The following is a 17,646-nucleotide window of genomic DNA, read 5'->3' as shown; positions in this document are numbered from 1 at the left end:
TCCCCCCTGCATCCCAGCACGGTCAGGGATGCTCTCCCGTCATCCCTCTTCCATCCCATCGGGATCAAGGATGCTCCAGCATCACTCTCATCATTCCCGCCTCCATCCCATCGGGGTCAGGGATGCTGCGGTGTCCCAGGATGGGGTGACAGTGTGGCACGGTCCCCTGCAGCCCTCGGCAGCTGGCGGAGGGCACCGGTGGGATGAGTTTGGCTCGGGCTCAGCCCCAGCAGCCTCCCACACATCTGGGAACAGCTGGATGGCGCTGCGCAGAGGTTGGGGGTGCTGCTCCATCCCTGCTGACTGATGCGGGGCAATTAGCGCGGGGCAATTAATTAACACCGGGAAACGGGCACTGGGCAAAGGGCGCCGTGCGACGGGCACTGTGCCATTAGCAGGAGGCGATGGGCACCATGCGATGTCCCCCGTGCAATCAGCACCGCCTAATTACCGCCTGTAATTAACTCTGCGCCACGCACCCACGCGGCCCCTTTAAGGATAAGCCCCTCCCGGTGTGAGTGACAGCAGGATTAGCCAATAGGCAGCGAGCCGCGCTGGATGGGTAGCCAATGGGCGATGAGCGGGTGGGCGTGGCCGGTTGGGCGGAGCCCCGGCGCGGTGAGTGGGCGGCGCATGCGCGGGGCGGGGGGGGCGGTGGGGTCCCGGAGCGCTCCCGGCGACCCCCGGAGCCCGCCCTGCTCCTGCCGCAGCCCCCCGAGCTTCATGGCAGCCCCCCGAGCCCGACTGCACCCCCCCGGATCTTACTGCAGCCCTCCCGACCTTTACTGCATCTCCCCGAGCCTTATTGCATCCTTCTGACGCTTCTTGCAGCCCCCCGCCCCTTACTGCATCCCCCCCGTCCTTACTGCAGCCCCCCGAGCCTCCTTGCATCTCCCCGAGCCTTACGGCCTCCTCCTGATGCTTACTGCAGCCCCCCGACTCCTATTGCAGCCCCCCGACCCTAATTGCATCCCCCCGACCCTCACTGCATCCCTCCCATCCTTAGCGCAGCCCCCCAGAACCTTTCTGCATCACCCCGACCCTTAACTGCAGCCCCTCCAAAACCGTCCCCCCACTGCAGCCCCCAAACCTTTACTGCAGCCCCCCAAACCTTTACTGCAGTCCCCCAAACCCTCCCTCCTTGGAGCCCCCAAACCTTTACTGCAGCCCCCAAACCTCTAGTGCAGCCCCCAAACCCTCCCTTCCCGCACCCTGCAGCCCCCAAACCCTTCTCTCACTGCAGCCCCCAAACCCCGGTAGCCCCCCAGGCCCCGAGCCCTAACGCCCCCTAGCCCACCCTGCAGCCCAGCTCACCCCTGCCCCCGCTGCCCCCCGCCCCGAGCCCCGGCTGGGAGCAGCCCTTCCCGAGAGCGCCCTGCAGTCCTACACGCCCCTGGGACCCAGTCCCCCCAGCTGCAGCCCCCGGCACCCCCAGCCCAGCGAGCTCTTCTACCCCAGCCCGGGCATCCCCCAGTCCAGCCGGCCCTACCCTCCCAGTGCCCCCCAGTCCAGCCAGTCCTTCCCCCCCAGTATCCTCCAGTCCAGCCAGCCCGTTCCGCCCAGTGCCCCCCAGTCCGGCCACCCCTTTTCCCGCTACCTCTTCCAGTCCAGCCAGCCTTTTCCCCCCAGTATCCTCCAGTCTGGCCAGCCTTTTTCCCCCACTCTCTTCCAGTCCGGCCAGCCTTTTCCCCCCAGTAACCACCAGTCCAGCTACCCCTTTCCCCCCAGTATCCTCCAGTCCGGCCAGCCTTTTCCTCCCAGTATCCTCCAGTCCAGCCAGCCCTTCACCTCCTTCAGCTTCCCGTGCATCCTGCAGTCCAGCCAGCCCTTCTCCTACCGCAGCCCCCCGCGGCTCCCCAAATCCTGCCAGCTCTTCCCGGGCAGCCCCCTGTGCCCCCCGCAGTCCAGCCAGCCCTTCCCCTCCGGCGCCCCCCCATGCCTGCCCCAGTCCAGCCAGCCCCTCTCCTACCGCAGCCCCCCGCGGCTGCCCAAACCTAGCGACCCCTTCCCCTTCCCCTTCCCTGCCTACTCCCCCCTGGGGGTCCCCCAGTCCAGCAGACCCTTCCCCTTCTGCACCCCTCCCTGCATCGCCAAGGCCACCGAGCTCTTCCCTTGCTACGTGCCCCCGCAGCCCAGCAGACCCCTCCCCATTTACACCCCCCTGCACATCCCCCAGTCCAGCAGACCCTTCCCCTCCTCCAGCACGCCTCACTCCCCCTCCCCGTGCACCCCACAATCGCCGGAGCCCCTCCCTCACCACCCCCTGCAGCCCCACCGGCGACGCGGCTCTTTGTCCCCTCGCCTGCACGTCTGGGGGGTCCCCTCCCCTCCCCAAAACCCCGCCACGCCCTGAGCTGGCCCCTCTCCCCGTCCCCAGCCGCGGGACCCCCGTCCCCATGGGGGACGCGCCGGTGCCGGAGCTGGAGGCGGTGCTGGATGGCAGCGGTTGGGACGTGGGGACAACATTCGAGGGCTCCCCCGCGACCCCCGGGCCCGTCCGCCTGGGCAGGAACGTTTGCTACGTCGTGCTGGCCGTGCTCTTCAACGAGGAGGTGAGGCAGACCCCAGACCCAGTACTCCCAGTCCAGCCAGCCTTTCCCCCCAGTAACCCATGGCCCCCCGCAGGACGCGGTGCTGCTGGTGCAGGAGGCCAAGGCCGAGTGCCGGGGGAAGTGGTACTTGCCCGCGGGCAGGATGGAGCCTGGCGAGGGCATCGTGGCTGCCCTGCGGAGGGAGGTGAAGGAGGAGTCGGGGCTGGAGTGTGAGCCGCTCACGCTGCTGGCGCTGGAGGAGAGGGGCCCGGCCTGGATCCGCTTTGCCTTCCTGGCGCGGGCCACAGGTTGGTGTCCTTTGCTGCTGCTCTGGGGCTCGGCTGGAGCGTCCCCAGCTGGCCCCGGCATGGGTGTCCCTGTCCCCTGCCAGCCCTGTGATGGGAGGTGGCATCCCCATGATGGCAGTCGCTGTCCCCTGCCAGCCCCGTGGTGGGTATCAGTGTCCCCACCCACCCACCCCCGTGCCCAGCCATCAGTGTCCACCTTTGTGCCAGGTCATCGCTGTCCCCTGCCACCGCGCCCCTAAACCCCAAGCTGGACTAGCAGTGTCACCTTTCAGCGCCACCTCGGGGGTCTCAATGCCCCACCTACCCACGCCCGGGCACTGTCCCCCCGCCAGCCCGGTGTCCTGCTGTCCCCCACGCCCTGCCATCCCTGTGCCCGCAGGCGGAACCCTGAAGACCCTGGAGGAGGCCGACGCAGAGTCCCTGCAAGCCACCTGGTGGCCCGGGGACCCCCGTGCGCTGCCGCTGCGCTCGCTGGACATCCTGCCCGTGCTGGAGCTGGCCGCCCGCTACCGCCGGAGCCCCCCGCACCCCCCGACGCTGCCGCGGGAGCTGCCCTGCTCCCCGCTCTGCCTGCGCCTCCTGCTGCCCTTCTCCAACGCCGCCGGCGACTTGTGGGTGCTGCTGGCCACCTCCGGCACGCCCCGGCTGCCCCTGGTGGCTTGTGGCACGTCCCCGTCCGAGCTGCGAGCGGGGCTGCGCCCTCCCCTGCTGCGGCTGCTGCGGGACCGCCTGGCCTGGGAGCCTCGGCCCGGAGTTCTGGGGCTGCTGGGGCTGCAGCACCGCGCTGGGGGACACGGGGACACCGATGGCATCTGCTTCAACGTGGTGCTGAGCATCCTCCCGGGGAGCCAGCGGGATGAGCCCCCCGAGCCCCGCGACCCCGCGCTGCGCTGGTGGCTGGTGCGGGAGGAGGGGCTGAGGGGTCGCATCCTGCAGAGGGTCAGCGCCGCGGTGCCCGTGAGGAGTTAGAGCTGGGAAAGCCTGGATTTGGGGATGGGGGGCTGAGGGGGACGTGTTTTCCTGGCTGTGCTGAAGGGGGAAACCCCAGGATGTGCTGCCCACGGACTGGGGTGGTGCAGGGCTGGGTTGTGGTCTGGGGGTGCTGAGAGTGGAAATAAAATAAATTTGGCTGCTGCTGCTGCTTGTTCCGTGCCTCTGGCTGGGGTTAGGGGTGGGATATGGGGGGGAGTGGGTTTTAGGGTGTTGGGAAGGCACTGTAGGGACAGAGGGGACACAGGAGGTGGTGCTGAGTCACAGCTTTATTAGAGTCCCATCACCCTGGGGAGGGGCTGTGCGGGGTTTGGGGGCGACAATCCCCCACCAGACCACACACGTCACACACACACACATGTCACACACGTGTCACACACATCACACTCCCCCTGCCACAGCGCCAGGGCAGGGGACAATCAAGTCTTGGCAGCTGAGTGGGGGGCACTGCCCCACACACCCCATTATTGCCTGGAAATTCCCTGCTGGAGCCTTGGGGGGCTCGGGGCAGCTCCGACAGCACGGGGGGAGCAGGAACCCACCACCCAGGAGGAGCCGCAGCACCGCTGGCTCCGCACCCTGCACGGGGCCGTGGCGTCACCTCGGGGCTGGCCGAGGTGACAACGAAGGACTCGGCGTCTCCTCGTCCTCCTGCGAGGTCCTTCCCGCGGTGCCACGGCCATTCCTGGCCATCGCAGGGCTACCGGAAGGTGGGCTGGGCCATCCCCAGCGGCCACCGCAGCCCAGCCGGAGAGGGGGGGCTCGGGGAGGGGCTCAGGGTGGCCCCTCGGGTGGCCCCTTGACCAGGGCGATGGCAGCCAGCTCCTTGCAGAACTCCTCCAGCACCACCACCCCCTTGAAGAGCACCGTGTGATCCATCCTGTGGGGACAGGAGCCATGGGTAGGCTCTGGGGGGCACAGCCACCCCCCAAAAGGGCATTTCGCTCCACCCAGCACTCACTGCTCTCCCGGCACGAGCCCCAGGAGCTGCCGGCGCACCAGGAGCAGCTTGGCCCGGGAGTGGGGCACACGCTGGAGCCGCTGCATCAGGTCCCCGATCACCTGGGGAGGGAGAAATGTCACACCCTGTGTCCTGGGGGTGGCCCTGTGTCCCCACAGCCCGGCGGGTGACATTACCCTGACGAGGACGGAGAAGAGCGAGCGGCAGCCGGGGGCCAGGTTGAGGTAGGGGTCCAGCAGGTACTCGTGGAGGTGGGGGTGGGGGAAGGCGGCCAGGTGGGACAGCACCGAGGTCACCTGCAGGTTCAGGCTGTAGGGCTGGGGTGGGGGGGATTCACTCAGGACCTGGTGGATCCCTCAGGACCCCCAACGTCCTGAGCTCATCCCCACTGAGCTCTGATGATGCTTTTGGCCACCTTGTCCCCATTACAGGGGTCCTGGGTGGATGGCCAGGTGTATCCCTGGTACCTGGTCCAGGATCCGGCTCATCCGGTCAAACAGCACCTTGAGGAAGTGTCCCTCGTAAAACGCCACTGCGGGGTGACAGGAGTCCAGGGGCCGGGGGGACGAGGGCCACCCCCACGGGGCCGCGCTGGCACGGCACTTCTGGACCTGGCAGGGGGGTGACAGCAGGTGAGAGCCAGAGTGGGGACAGCCACCAGTGGGATGGGGACCCCCCGAGGCACCCACCATTCCCAGGGCGTCGTGCACGTAGGTGTCATATCCTCCCTCCTCCATGCACGAGGAGGTCTTGGCCTCCTCAGGGACCAGGCAGAGGAAGCTGGAAAAGAGGGATGATGAGAGGGATGGGGAGGGGGATGCAGCCCCCCCGTTCCAGCCCAGCCCCTCCAAACCCCTACCTGCTGACCACCTCGCTCACTTGCCCCTTCCCCGATGGGGTTGATGCCGGGGAAGGACTTTTTGTTGTCCCGAAGTTGTCTGGGAATCCATCGGTGAAATAGGGATCCTCCTCCAGGTCCCTGTGCGGGGTCAGTCAGCGGGGTGGGCACTACGGGGACAACCCCCTGGCCCTGCCCTGTCCCCTGTCACTCACAGCCCGTCCTCCTCGGGGTCAGTCTCGGGTGGCCCGCGCTCCTCGGGCGGGTGGTGGCCGCGCTGCAGGTACGCCCTGTCCTCCAGGTTCCGCAGCACCAGGTTGTGAGCCACGTGCTCGTGGGGCTTCCTCAGCAGCTCCTCGAAGAGCCGCAGGCTGGCCAGGCTGATCTGGGCACGGCCAGCGGGGTCAGACCCCTGGCACTGCCACCCCGAGCCCCTGCCCATCCGGGTGAGCTCACCTCGTCGCTCAGGTGGTCGCAGCGGTCGATGAGCTGAGCACGCAGGGGGTGAGGGGTGTCCCCGGGGGTCTCGGGGTGCCGCTGGGGCCCCAGCAGGAAGAGGACGAGGCGGTGGAGCAGGGCGGGCGAGCGGAGCTGCCGCACCATCCCCGTCAGCACGGCCGTGGCGCCCAGCACGGCCAGCTCTGACCTGCCGCCAGGGGAGGGGGTGGTTGTCCAGGGAAAAAGGGGAACCCCCTGGTCCTGCCTCCAGGGGGGTCCTGGGGGGTGAAACACCCCGGCCGGTGTCACTCACATCTGCAGGAGCTGCGGCTGCAGGATTCCCTGGAAAAGCTTCTCCTCCAGGGCGTCGGTGATGGCATCAGCCACGAGCTGTGGGGGACGGAGGGGGTCAGTGTGGGGACACCCCAGGACAAGGGGACACAAAGCTGCACCCAGGGAGGGTTAGGTTGGACATTAGGAAGAATTTCTTAGCAGAAGGGGGGATTGGACATTGGAAGAGGCTGCCCAGGGAAGCAGTGGAGTCCCCAACCATGGAGGTGACTCATGCTCTGGGCTGGGTGACAAGGTGGGGATCAAGCACAGGTCAAACCCGATGGTCTTGGAGGTTTTCCCCAAATTAATTAAAGCTGTGATTCTCACCGGGTGGGCGCCCAGCACCAGCTCATCCAGGAAGTCCAGCCAGCCGAGGAACTCAGCCAGGCTCTCCTTCCCCGGGAAAGCCTCGTCACCAGCACTGTCCCCCTGCGACCTGCACAGGATGGAGGACATGGGGCCGTGACACAGCCTGGGTGGCACCTGGGACCGCCATCCCAGCACCCCCCTCACCTCCAGCTGGCCTTGTCCATGGCGAGGACATCAGCAGGGTCGGTGCCAGCGGGCACAGCGCTGTACAGGTCACAGAGGTGACCCGCCAGCAGCTGGCACAGGACACTGCCCCGCACCAGGCAGGTGACAGCCGCCTCCTGGGACAGCCCTGCCAGCAGCAGCAGGTTCTCCCGAGCCTTCAGCGCCACCCGGCTCTTCTGTGAGGAAGAGGAGAAGGGCACAGGGGTTGTCACACGCCCAGCAGAGGCCGCTGTCCCTTCATGCCACCCCCGTGCCAGTACCTTGCTCCTGCACAGTGCCACCAGGCAGGTGACGAGGTTGCTGTCCCTGCGCGGCACGGAGGGCTCGGCTGGAGGGGAGCTGGCAGCAGTGCCCGGGGGATGCTCCAAACCCTCTTCCCTGGGGCTGGCCGGTGGCTCCGGGGCTTTCCTCCCGTTCAAGATGCTCTTCCCCTGCAGAGGGAGAGAAGAAAAGCATCACAGCCACCACCTTCCTCTGCGGAGCTCTGCGGTGGGGATGGGGCTGCAAAACGAGTCAAAAACCCCATTCAAAGAAGCCCAAACCCCACAGCGAATCCCACATTGTCCCACCTCCAGGATATAGGGCAGCAGGCTGGGATCCTGCTGGATTTTGGAGCAGAGGACGGCGGCGAACTGCACCTCCTCCTTCTCGGTGCCGCAGCCCAGGTGGTCCCCGCTGAGCTGGAGCAGCTTCTGGGAGGGCAGGGAGAGGGATGTGGGGCTGCTGGGGGCTCTGCTGCCCCGTTCCCGCGGGTGTCACCTCCCAGGCAGCCCGGGGTGTGGCAGGGGACAGGAGGAACCTCACCTGCACGGGCCGGTGGACGTTGAGGTAGTGCAGCAGTGGGTGCTGCAGCTGGGCCAGCAGGCGGCTGAAGAAGAGCAGGACCTGCTGCCTCATCCCGGGGGGATACTGGGACAGGGACATGGGGACATGGGGACAGGAGTCACACCGAGCCCCACGCCCTGGTTTCACTGGAATTGTCCCAAATCAGCCTGGGGGTGAACCCAGAATGATCCCCCAGCACATCCCACATCTCCTCCCCTTAATAATCAGGGATAACTCAGTTCCCTGCATTAAAAGAAAAACATCTGGGGGATTATTTTCCATTTTCCAGCGGTAGGGAGTTAAAGCCCAGCACCCCAAAACCCCAAATCCTCATCACTGTGGAAGGACCAGCGTGTTTCCACCTATATTTGAATAAAAATCTATTTATATTTGAATAAAAATCTATAGCTATATTTTATAAATATATTTCTATTTATCTAGTATATTAAATAGATGCTACATATTATATTAAATATATAATGATATTAAATGTATTATATTGTTATAGAAATGTATTGTATTAAATATATTTATGTATAATTTAAAAATATATAAATATGTTTATATTTATCTAGTAAATTAAATAGATACTATATCAAATATATAAAGATATTAAATATATTATATTGTTATAGACATGTATGGTATTAAATATATTTATGTATAATTAAAAAAATATATAATATATTTATATTTATATATTTGCTACTATTAGCAACAAAGGCACAGCAGAGCCGTTATATTTGTTATATATTTGGCCAATATTTACTTTCCCAAACCTGGCACCTCATCCTGCAAAGCCAAGTATCAGATGTTGAAAAAACCCTTCCCATGCAAGCAGAGGTGTGATGGAGTGCAAGATCCCAGAAAGGATCCCAGCAGGGAACTTAAATCGAATAACCCAAGACCCTCCCAAAAAAGCCAAATTTTCCCCCTAAAAAAGCCAAATTTTTCCCACCAAAAAACCAATTTCTCCCCCCAAAAAAGCCAAACCTCCTGATTATCTCACTCCTCACAATCTCCCCCTCCCGGTAAAAATGCTCCAAAATTCAAATTATCAAGGAACACCACGTAAAGCAGCAGGCAAAGGCTGCAGGTTCAGCCCCTCCGGTGGGATTTTCCCGGTTCCTTCGCCCACCTCCGCCTTGCCCAGCGTTCCCAGGGTCTCCAGCAGCTTGTGCTGCAGCAGGTACTCCAGGCACGGCCCGGCCTCCCCCGCCGCCCGCTGCTTCTCCTCGTACACCAGGATGTCCAACATCTGCCGGAGGCGCCAGGGGATGTCTGTCTGCCGCGCCGGGATGCTCTCGTCTGCCAACAGCGCGATTCAGGGGTGAGGGGCTGCGGTGGGACCCCGGAAAGGGAGGGAGGGATTGCCAGGTGGGATTCTCGCCGGGCTTTCCCCGCTCTGTGGCAATCCCAAATCGCGCTCCTCCGGAGCGGGGATGACGCTAGATGGCAATGTGAGGATGGAGCGCGGCGGCTGCTCTTCCGCTCCGGCCTAGGAGCTGCCGGACATCCCGCTCCTGCCGCCGCCGGTGGGCACCGGAGACCCCCGGCACGGCCAGCACCGGGATCCGGCTGGGAACTGGGGCCGAAGCTCTTTGTCTCAGCGCTCCCGGGGTGCAGCGTGCTCCCGAAGGGACATGTCCCAGCCTGCGCGGCGCTCCCGGAGTGTCCCCACCCTGCCAAACCGGCGGCGCTGACCCACCGCGGGGCCAGGGGGTCGGGCTGGGCAGGGCAGAGCCCCCCGGGTGGGTAAATCCCCCCAGGGGTTGGGAAGGGGTGTCCCGTGCCCTGTCCCCACACGCCAGGGGATGTGTCCCTTGTCCCCACAGCGCACAGGGATCCCTCGCAGGGCGTGGGGTGCCATCCCAGGGTGCAGGGATTTGTCCCAGGACACGAGGTGCTGTCCCAGGAGCTGTCCCCTCACCCTGTGCCAGGGCACAGAGATCTCATTCCTAGGCCGGGGACCTTATTTTAGGACACAGGGAGCGTTTCCCAGGACACACAATCCTGTCCCCGCATTTGGGGTCCTGTCCCAGGGCATGGGGTCTCCTCCCAGGACACCACAACCCCCCTCCTGGGCACGGGGACCTTATTCCCATTTTTAGGATACCCTATTTTAGGACACAAGGACCTCGCCTAGGACACCAGAACTCTGTTCCCACACCACAAGGACCTCATTCCCACGTCGCAGAGACCTCATCCCGGGGAAAAAGGACCCCAGCCCGGCACAGCGACCCCACCCCGGGACACGGGGACATTCTCCCCGCTCCCCACTCACCTGTGGCCTCCAGGTAGTAGCCGGTGATTCCCCTCCAGTGCTCGATGAAGGCTTCCAGCAGATCCACGCTGGGCTCCCGCTGCTCACACCGGGACGGGGGTCAGGGGGGCACGGAAATCCCTCTCCCGTTCCCATTCCCTCTCCCGTTCCCGTTTCCTGTGCCGGTTCCGGTCCCGTTCCCGTTCCTCCCGTGCTCCCCCCGGTCCCGCTCACCGTCTCCACGGCCTGCTGCAGCAGCGCTCCCAGCCGGCTGAGCATGGCTGCGACCCCCGGGACAGACCCCGACCCCGACCCCGCTCCCGGCCCCGCCGCCCCCAGCCCCGCCCCGTGCTGCTGTCACCGCCCCGCCCCGGTCCCTGTCCCGCCCCCGGCGGCTCCGCTGCGGCTGCCGGCGGGATGGGGCGGGAGGAGGGTGGAGGACGGAGAGGTTGGGAAGGCGCGTTTGCCCGAAAATTGCTCCGGATAGGATGAGCCAGGGCACCGGGATAGGGATGGACCCCAGCTGGACGGGAACAAACCCCACACGCACCAGGGAGGGGGATCAAGCCCTGGATGGACCCTAAGAACTCCTTCACTGGGGTTGGGGTTGACCCCACAAACTCCTTGCAGCGGGATGGGGATGGAGCCACACTCACCAGGACAAGGACAAGGACACCCCGCTCTCCCAGCTCACCCTTTCCCGCAGCACAACCTAACTTTTCCGACCTTTTTTTTTTTTTTTTAATCCTTAAAAAAAAAAAATAACATTTCTCCAATTCAACCAAGCCCTGACAAGCACAGTTGTTGGAAAACCGCCCAGGGCCCAGCCCGGGGTTTGCTGACTTCAGGGAATGGACAATCGGATTCCTCCTAACCCTGTGTGACCCCCCGACTGCTGGATCCAGGGTCTATCCACACCCATCCCTGTAAATTTGGGATCCTGGGGTGCTGCTGATGGACTGGACCCACACTGGGTCCTGAAGTTCTGTACCGGGAATTCTCTACCCCAAACCCGAGGTGCTGGGATGGGTGGGGATGCAGCAGGGAGAGACTGGAAACCCACGGGTGGAGAGCTGATATGTGTATATCTATATATCTGTATATAAAAAATAGATGTGCGTAGTTGTAGCGTTGATACTGGTGGATAAAAGTCAAAATTCCAGGCTGAATCCAGGCTGGTCCTGCACGATCCACGCGCGGCCCGATGTTCTCCGGGAGACTCCCTCTCCGGCAGGGGGGTGATCACATCGCAGACTTCATCTCCCACTCCTGGACAAATCGGGGAGTCAATCCCTCATTTCCCTGCTCCGTGGGATCGTCTAAATCCTTCCCACCCTCCCGGCTCCCGGAGTTACCTTTGTCTTCTGCATCACGTTTCCCTTCTCCACGAGGACCGGCGATGGCGGTGGCCTCAGGGCGCTCCTGGCTGATGTGGTTCTCTTCAGCAGCGGCCTGAGGAACGATCCCTGTGGGCAAAAGAACCGAGAAAGAGTGATGTCTGCCCTCCAAACCTCGCTCTCCCCACATTTCGTGCCCTCTCCGGTGTCCCCCACCTCGGAGCCAGCCGAGCTGGCGGTGGCGGCGATGTGGCCCTTCAGCGACTTGCCGAGGGCCAGCAGGTTCATCTCGGAGCCGGCTTTCAGCCTGCCCTTCACCCGGCAGGCTCTCTCCAGCTGCCCCACCTTCTCCTCCAGCTTGGGGAAGGCTCTCTTCCCTGCAAGGACAGCAGGAGCGCTGCCGAGCCCGGGCATCGCTCAGCCCCGCCGGCTGCTCGGGTCAGCACCGGGCAGTGTCCAGCACCGGCCAGAGCCCCTCCGTGGTCCTACCGATGAGGACATCCAGCCCATCCCGAGTCCCCTTCCTCTCGGGCAGTGTCAGGGTGTGCTGGGACCGGGAGAAATCCCTGCTCTGGAGGTTGGGGTTGTCCTTTGCCAGCTGCGCGCTGGCAGGCCTGCTGCGGAGAGCTGCCGGTGGTGCTGCGGGGAAAAGGGAGAGGAGGAAAGGTCGGGAGGAAGGGCAGGGGGAAGATGGTCGGGAGTGCAGGGTGATCCTGGCACAACACCGCTCTGGTGGGCATCGCAGCCTCCATCCCAGCACGGGGAGCTGGGGAATGTGGGGAACCCCTCTGCACCCCTGGCTGGAGCGCACAGCCCCTCTCACCTGCCGGCGAGGGTCGGGCACTGCCCGGGGCGTGGCTGCTGGCACAGGTGGGCAGGGCAGACATGGGTCTCCTGCGCTGCCCTTGCGCTGCCCGGTCCAGGCTCTGCTGCTGCGGAGAGAAGCCCAGAAAAAGCCCGTGGGCAAGCAGATGCTGAAGCCCGTGGGCAAGTGGACAGTGGGAGTGGATCTCCCCAGCCTGGGGGTCACGAGTGGGGGGCAAAGAGCACCAGCAGTGGTTACCAGCTGCTGCAGCCGCTCGGCATTGGAGTAGAGATGCTTGGGGGTCTCAGCTGGCTGGGGCTGCCCGAAGGGGTCGTCCATGTAGGTGTTGGGGGTCGGCACACGGCGCAGCAGCAGCCCCCTGCAAGGAGGATGTTTTCCCATTATTTCCCACACCCCACGGCGGAGCAGGAGGGCTGGGATGGCCAAAGTCCGTACCCGGCAGCAGGGCGTATGCTCGGCCTGGGGGGTCTGGGCGGGGGGCCGCCAGCCTTCTTCGCCTCCACTCCTCCCCTGGCCTGCAGGGTCTTCAGCCAGGCTTCCCTCTCCTCATCCGAACGGGCCTGGCGTGGAGCAGAGTCCGTGCTCAGCGTGTGTCCCCCGGGAGGGACATGGGGACACCCCAGCGGTCACTCACCTGCAGCAGGGCGAGCTCCCGGCCGCGCTGGGCGATGCGGATACGGAGGTTTTGGGGGGATCCGGCGGCCGCCCCCGGGGACACCTCGCAGCCGTCCAGGCGCAGGGCGCAGACAGGGCGCTGGGCAGCTCCGGGCTCCGGGAACATGCGCAGGGCTCCGTGCCGCACCGCGCACCACAGGCGCTGCCAGCGCCCGCGCAGCCGCACCGCCAGGAAGCCTGCGGGCAGCCCTGTCAGCCCCAGAACGGGGGGCAGGACCCCTTCACCCCATCCCCACGGACCCCCACCTCCTTTGGCATCCTCTCCGGGCCGCGGGCTGCGGGCAGGGCTCTGCCGGGAGCGATCCTCCTCCTCTTCCTCCTTGCCGAGCTGGGATGAGGCAGGATGAGAGTGGGGATGGGGAAAGCCTCATCTCGGTGGGTTTAACCCCCCTGCACCCTGACCCCCTCCCCAAATCAGAGGGACAGCAGGGCGTGGGATTGGGGTGTGTTCCAGACCCTTTCCCGTGCCTGGGCTTCCCGGGGGACAAGCTCACCCTGCTGAGCCTCGAGGAGGGTGATGCGGGGACGCTGAGGGCTGCCAGCCCGCTCGGGGCATCGCTGCTGACCTCCTCGATCACCTGCCGGGGCAAACGGGCAGCGCTGCACCCCGGGCTCCTGCTCCCCATCTAGCGAGGCTCCACACATCCCCGGGATGGGAACGGGGACCGACAGGAGCATCCCCAGCACACCCAGAGCAGGGCTGTCCCCTCATTTCCCCCTGCCCACCCCACTCCTGCCCGGCTGCAACACCTCCAAACCTTCCTCCAGTCCTCGGCCTGCTGCCGGCTCTGGAAGCCGATGACCAGCACCTCTCCTGCCGTCCCTATCACCTTCAGGGCGTGGGGCATCTTCTTGCCTCGCTTGTCCTTGTAGGTGACGCGGCAGCCGCGCAGGTCCAGCTCCAGCACCGGCTGCAGGTCGGCGGCGCACCTGAAGCACTGTGGGGCACGGAGGGGTCAGAAGGGCACGGAGGGGTCAGAGGGGCACGGAGGGGTCAGAAGGGCACAGAAACCCTCTCCCACCCTCCATCCCTTCATCCATCCTCCTCCTCCGCAGCCCCTCACCAGCAGCACGTGCTCCCGGACGATGAAGAGCTGCTTCGCCCACTGCCCGAGCCAGCGCTTCCTCCACAGGAAGCCGCAGAGCTGCGCCTCGGGCCGCCCGGGGGGCTCGGGCTCGGCGTTGGTGGCCGCTGGCCAGCGCAGGTAGTGGGCACGGTCCGTCACCCCCTCCTCCTCCTCCTCGTCCTCCTCCTCCTCCTCTCCGTACGACTCGTAGTGGCTGCTGTCGCTGTCACCTCCGCCTGGGAGCCGGGATGGGGTCAGGGCTGGGGTAGCGCAAGGGTGCTGAGGAGGGGGCGCGGGGGGAACCTCACCGGTTCTGCCGCTGCCGGGGGGTTCGGCGTCTTCGTAGGAGTCGTCGGCCGGGGGGACAGCCGGAGGGACAGCCAGGGGGACAGCCGGCGGGACAGCCAGGGGGACAGCCGGCACGGTGTTCTGGGGGGACAAGGGGTGCTCCAGAGGTGCTGCCCCCTCGGGGCAACCTCGCAGGGCCTCCGAGGCACTCTGGGGCATTCCCTGGCATTCCCGGGCGCCTCCCCCACCCCCCGTGCCGCTGCCTGAGCCCCCAGAGCCCCCCGCCCCTCCGCTGCCCCCTCACCCCTCCGTGCAGGCTCAGGGCGCTGCCCGGGCGGCACTCGCAGCCTCTGCCTCCTGCTGCATCGGCCCTCCTGGATCCTGGGGGGACAAAGCAGGACTGGAAGCTGTGCCGGGGCGCTGAGGGGCCGGGGACCCCCCAACCCACGCTTGGAGGGGAGATGGGGGGTGGTCGGAGCGTGGGACTCACCCGGGCTGGTCCGGCCCGGCGGGGTCCCCGGGGAGGGCGAGAGGCAGCGCATGATCATGTACTCTGCATCCTCTGCTGCGGGGGCAGCGCCGGGTCACAGCCCCGCTCCCCGGCCCTGCCCCGCTGCCCACCGGACACCCGCCGGGGGCTGCCCGCCGCCCCCAGCCCCGCACTCACACGGGGGGCTCTGCAGCCGGGACAGCAGGTCCGACACCGATCTTTTCTTGGCCCGAGCTGTGGCGCTGAGGCTTTCCCGGTCCAGGATGAGCAGGAAGGACCGCAGGTCCGACAGCAGCTTGTCCAGGTCTGCGGGGGACAGGGACGTGCCACCGCACCCTCCCGAGGATGCTGAGGGCAGGGTCCCCATCCCTGGAGGGCTGGGATGTCCCCAATGCCATGGCGGGTTACGTGTCCCGTGTCACCAGCCGTGCCCTGCTCCAGCACCTGCCCCAGCTCGGCACAATCCGGCCATTGACGGGCCGGGGGAGGATGAGGAGGGGGCCCGGGGACCTGCGGGGATGAAGGCTCCTCTGTGTGCGCTCACAGAGCCGGTTTGTTCCCGGCTGGACCGGGGCAGCCATGGCCGGGGGCTGCGTGGTGCTGCTCCTCCACGTGCGGAGGAAGAGGAGGAAGAGGAGGAAGAGGAGGCCTGGCAGCCTGGAGCAGCTGATGAAGGCTGAAATGCTGAACGTTCCCCCAGCGCCCCTCCGAGGGCAGCGACAGCGGTGGTGGCCCAGCACTGCCACCCCGGGGAGGACAGAGAGGGACAAGGAGCTGCTTTGTGACTGGAGCAGGGACAGTGGGAGACCCGGGACAGCCTCCACCCCCTGGCCCCCCGAGGTGGGAGAGGCTACGGGCACGAGGAGAGGGTCCCTCTGTCCCCCGTGGTGGCAGTTTGGGCTCCATGCAGGTGTTTCCTGCACTGAGGGAGCGTGTGGCAGGGCAGGAACAGGAGCACCCTCAGTCTGTCCCCTGTCCCCACTCCCGCAGGGTCCCCTCACCCTGAGCACCTCCAGCTGCCACCACAGGAGTGGGCAGATGTCCCTCAGCTCCCCGGGGAGATGTCCCCAGGCTCCTTCCTGCCGTGCGTCTGGAATTGGTTTGCACAGCCCTGCTCGGGGCTCTGCTGGGATCAAACATTCCAGAGGCACTGCAGGAACCCACCTGGTCTGGCTGTGCCAGCTGCCCCCACACCCTCCTGACCCCTCCTCGAGTCCCCCTGCCACCTCCCGGCTGCAAAGGGACAGCCTCAGCCAGGCCACCACCAGCCAGGACGCTCGCAGGTGACCCCGACACCCCACATCCCCTAATCCCGCATTTCTCTGGGTTAACAGGGGTGCAGTGCACCCCAAAAAGGCGGCAGCCCCCCTGGGAGGTGAGGGCAGCAGGAGGAAGGAGCCCCCCAGTCCCACGCGTGTCCCAGAGGTGGGGGTGAAGCCCCCCCTTCCCCGGAGGTGCTGGCACGGGGGTCCCCTGTCCCCTCCGCGGTGTCCCCCGACGGGGAGCACACACCCTGCCCGGGGGGAGAGGAAACATCTGGCAGCGCAGTCGGGCTGAGCAACGCCGGAGCTGGGCCCAAACATCTGGATTTCCCTGGAAACCGGGCCAGGGAAGGGGGGGAGCAGCTCCCTGCGGGAAAAGCGGGGTGGCTGGGGCAGCGGCCGGCTGGAGGGACCTGCGGGCGGTGTGGGGGACACCAGGACTGTCCCCCCTGCCCAGTGGGCCTGGCCCTTCCCCTCCCTCCCTCTCTCCTCTCCCCCGCCCAGGCCGAATTCCTCGGCAATGACATCTCCGTCCACTCACCCCTTTGCCCTCGCTGCAGCCCCCCCGCGCTCCCCCCGGCCGCGATGCCCTCGGTGGGGCAGGGATCCGTGCCCAGCGGTGCCCAGCGGTGCCCAGCGGTGCCCGCAGCCGGTGCAGGGCTGGCAGAAGCTGCCCTCAGCCCTGGCCCGCTGCCCGCTGCCTGCCGCCGTGCCAAGGGAAAGCGGCCGGGATGGAAAACATCTGCCTCGGGCTCCGGGGCGGGAGAAAAACGCCCCCCAAACGCACACACGGCGTCTCCTAGCAAAGCTCCCAGCTCCCGCGGGACTTGTCCCAGCACGAGGACATCCTCATCCTCATCCTGGTGGCATCCGCGTCCCCAGCCTCGCGGGAGGAGGAGGAGGAGGAAGGACGGGGCGGCCCGAGGGATGCCATGGGAACGCGCGGTTCCAGGGTGATGCCAGCCCGGGCAGGGATTTGGGGTTGGCACCTCCGCCCCGCGTCCACGCGGGGTTTTCTCCGGGCCGTGAGGCGTCCGCGGGGTGCGGGGGGTGGCGGCGGTGACCCCCGCGGGACCCCGGGGGTGGCTCTGGCCCAGCGCGTGATGACTCAGAGAGGCTGCAGGGAGCTGCTCCCGGCCACAGCGTGACTCGTCATGTGCGGAGGCTCCAGGCCACGGCTCCAGGGTGGGGACGCCACCCCCTCCGGCTGCTGCACCCCCAAAGTGCCCCTGGAAGAGGCGCTGGCCTCCCCCAGCCTGCCGTGGGTCGCGGGGGACACCCTGTCCCTCCTCGTCCCCTCCCGTCCATCCCTTCCTTCCCCTCCAGCTCCACCCTGCAGCCCCCCGCGCCTCCCACAGCCCCCTTCTCCCCTTTTTCACCCTCTCCTCCTTCCCCCGCTCCCCTTTTCCCTCCCTCGGGCTCCCCCCGCCCAGCCGCACCCCACGCAGCGCCCCCCGCACGCCGAACCCTCTTTCCCCCCTCTTTTTGGGGTTGTCCCCCCCTTCCCAGCCTCGCATCCCTCTGGATCCCCCGTACCTCGCTGCCGGGACATGGTGCGGGAGCGCTCACATCGTGCTGCGATCGGGATCGGGATGGGAATTGGGATGGGGATCGGGATCGGGACCCGGGCAGCGCTGTCCCGGTCCGGCTCGGCTCGCACACGCCCTGCGGGCCCCCAGC

The 17,646-nt window shown here is 65.9% G+C and overlaps 3 protein-coding genes across 5 annotated transcripts; 1 reads left to right on the top strand and 2 right to left on the bottom strand.

The window, feature by feature from the left end:
• The first annotated feature begins 1,425 nt into the window (after window positions 1-1,425).
• Window positions 1,426-3,981, top strand: NUDT18 (nudix hydrolase 18). Its single transcript, XM_085080602.1, has 3 exons — window positions 1,426-2,552; window positions 2,626-2,839; window positions 3,219-3,981. Exons 1-3 carry the CDS (start codon window positions 2,397-2,399, stop codon window positions 3,806-3,808), a joined length of 960 nt encoding a protein of 319 aa, XP_084936728.1. The 5' UTR covers window positions 1,426-2,396; the 3' UTR covers window positions 3,809-3,981.
• A 99-nt stretch (window positions 3,982-4,080) lies between these two features.
• Window positions 4,081-10,361, bottom strand: FHIP2B (FHF complex subunit HOOK interacting protein 2B). The gene is made up of 17 exons (XM_085080867.1): window positions 10,256-10,361; window positions 10,043-10,121; window positions 8,897-9,066; window positions 7,738-7,842; window positions 7,503-7,625; window positions 7,194-7,364; window positions 6,913-7,109; window positions 6,727-6,835; window positions 6,380-6,456; window positions 6,085-6,274; window positions 5,844-6,013; window positions 5,650-5,769; window positions 5,480-5,570; window positions 5,258-5,401; window positions 4,967-5,107; window positions 4,791-4,891; window positions 4,081-4,709 (listed from the first exon to the last, which is right to left on the bottom strand). Exons 1-17 carry the CDS (start codon window positions 10,298-10,300, stop codon window positions 4,604-4,606), a joined length of 2,139 nt encoding a protein of 712 aa, XP_084936993.1. The 5' UTR covers window positions 10,301-10,361; the 3' UTR covers window positions 4,081-4,603.
• A 726-nt stretch (window positions 10,362-11,087) lies between these two features.
• LOC146427990 (actin filament-associated protein 1-like 2) lies at window positions 11,088-17,624 on the bottom strand. Of its 3 annotated transcripts, XM_085080864.1 has the most exons (17): window positions 17,503-17,624; window positions 14,882-15,010; window positions 14,705-14,779; window positions 14,519-14,595; window positions 14,235-14,355; window positions 13,924-14,162; window positions 13,618-13,797; window positions 13,354-13,437; window positions 13,106-13,187; window positions 12,819-13,036; window positions 12,620-12,744; window positions 12,422-12,542; window positions 12,182-12,290; window positions 11,848-11,997; window positions 11,575-11,735; window positions 11,377-11,487; window positions 11,088-11,290 (listed from the first exon to the last, which is right to left on the bottom strand). In XM_085080864.1, exons 1-17 carry the CDS (start codon window positions 17,516-17,518, stop codon window positions 11,264-11,266), a joined length of 2,025 nt encoding a protein of 674 aa, XP_084936990.1. In that variant the 5' UTR covers window positions 17,519-17,624; the 3' UTR covers window positions 11,088-11,263. The 3 variants fall into 3 exon arrangements, with proteins under 3 accessions (XP_084936990.1, XP_084936991.1, XP_084936992.1); XM_085080865.1 differs by lacking the exon at window positions 17,503-17,624 and having other exon boundaries at window positions 14,882-16,462; XM_085080866.1 differs by lacking the exon at window positions 17,503-17,624 and having other exon boundaries at window positions 14,705-14,776; window positions 14,882-15,012.
• Between the last annotated feature and the right edge of the window lie 22 nt (window positions 17,625-17,646).

This window comes from Lichenostomus cassidix, chromosome 22 (genome assembly GCF_008360975.1).
Source record: "Lichenostomus cassidix isolate B80296 chromosome 22, HeHo_3.0, whole genome shotgun sequence".
In the NCBI taxonomy this organism is placed as follows: Eukaryota; Metazoa; Chordata; class Aves; order Passeriformes; family Meliphagidae; genus Lichenostomus; species Lichenostomus cassidix.
The sequence above is the reverse complement of the archived record's forward strand: the minus strand, read 5'-3'. Positions and strand labels throughout refer to the sequence as shown.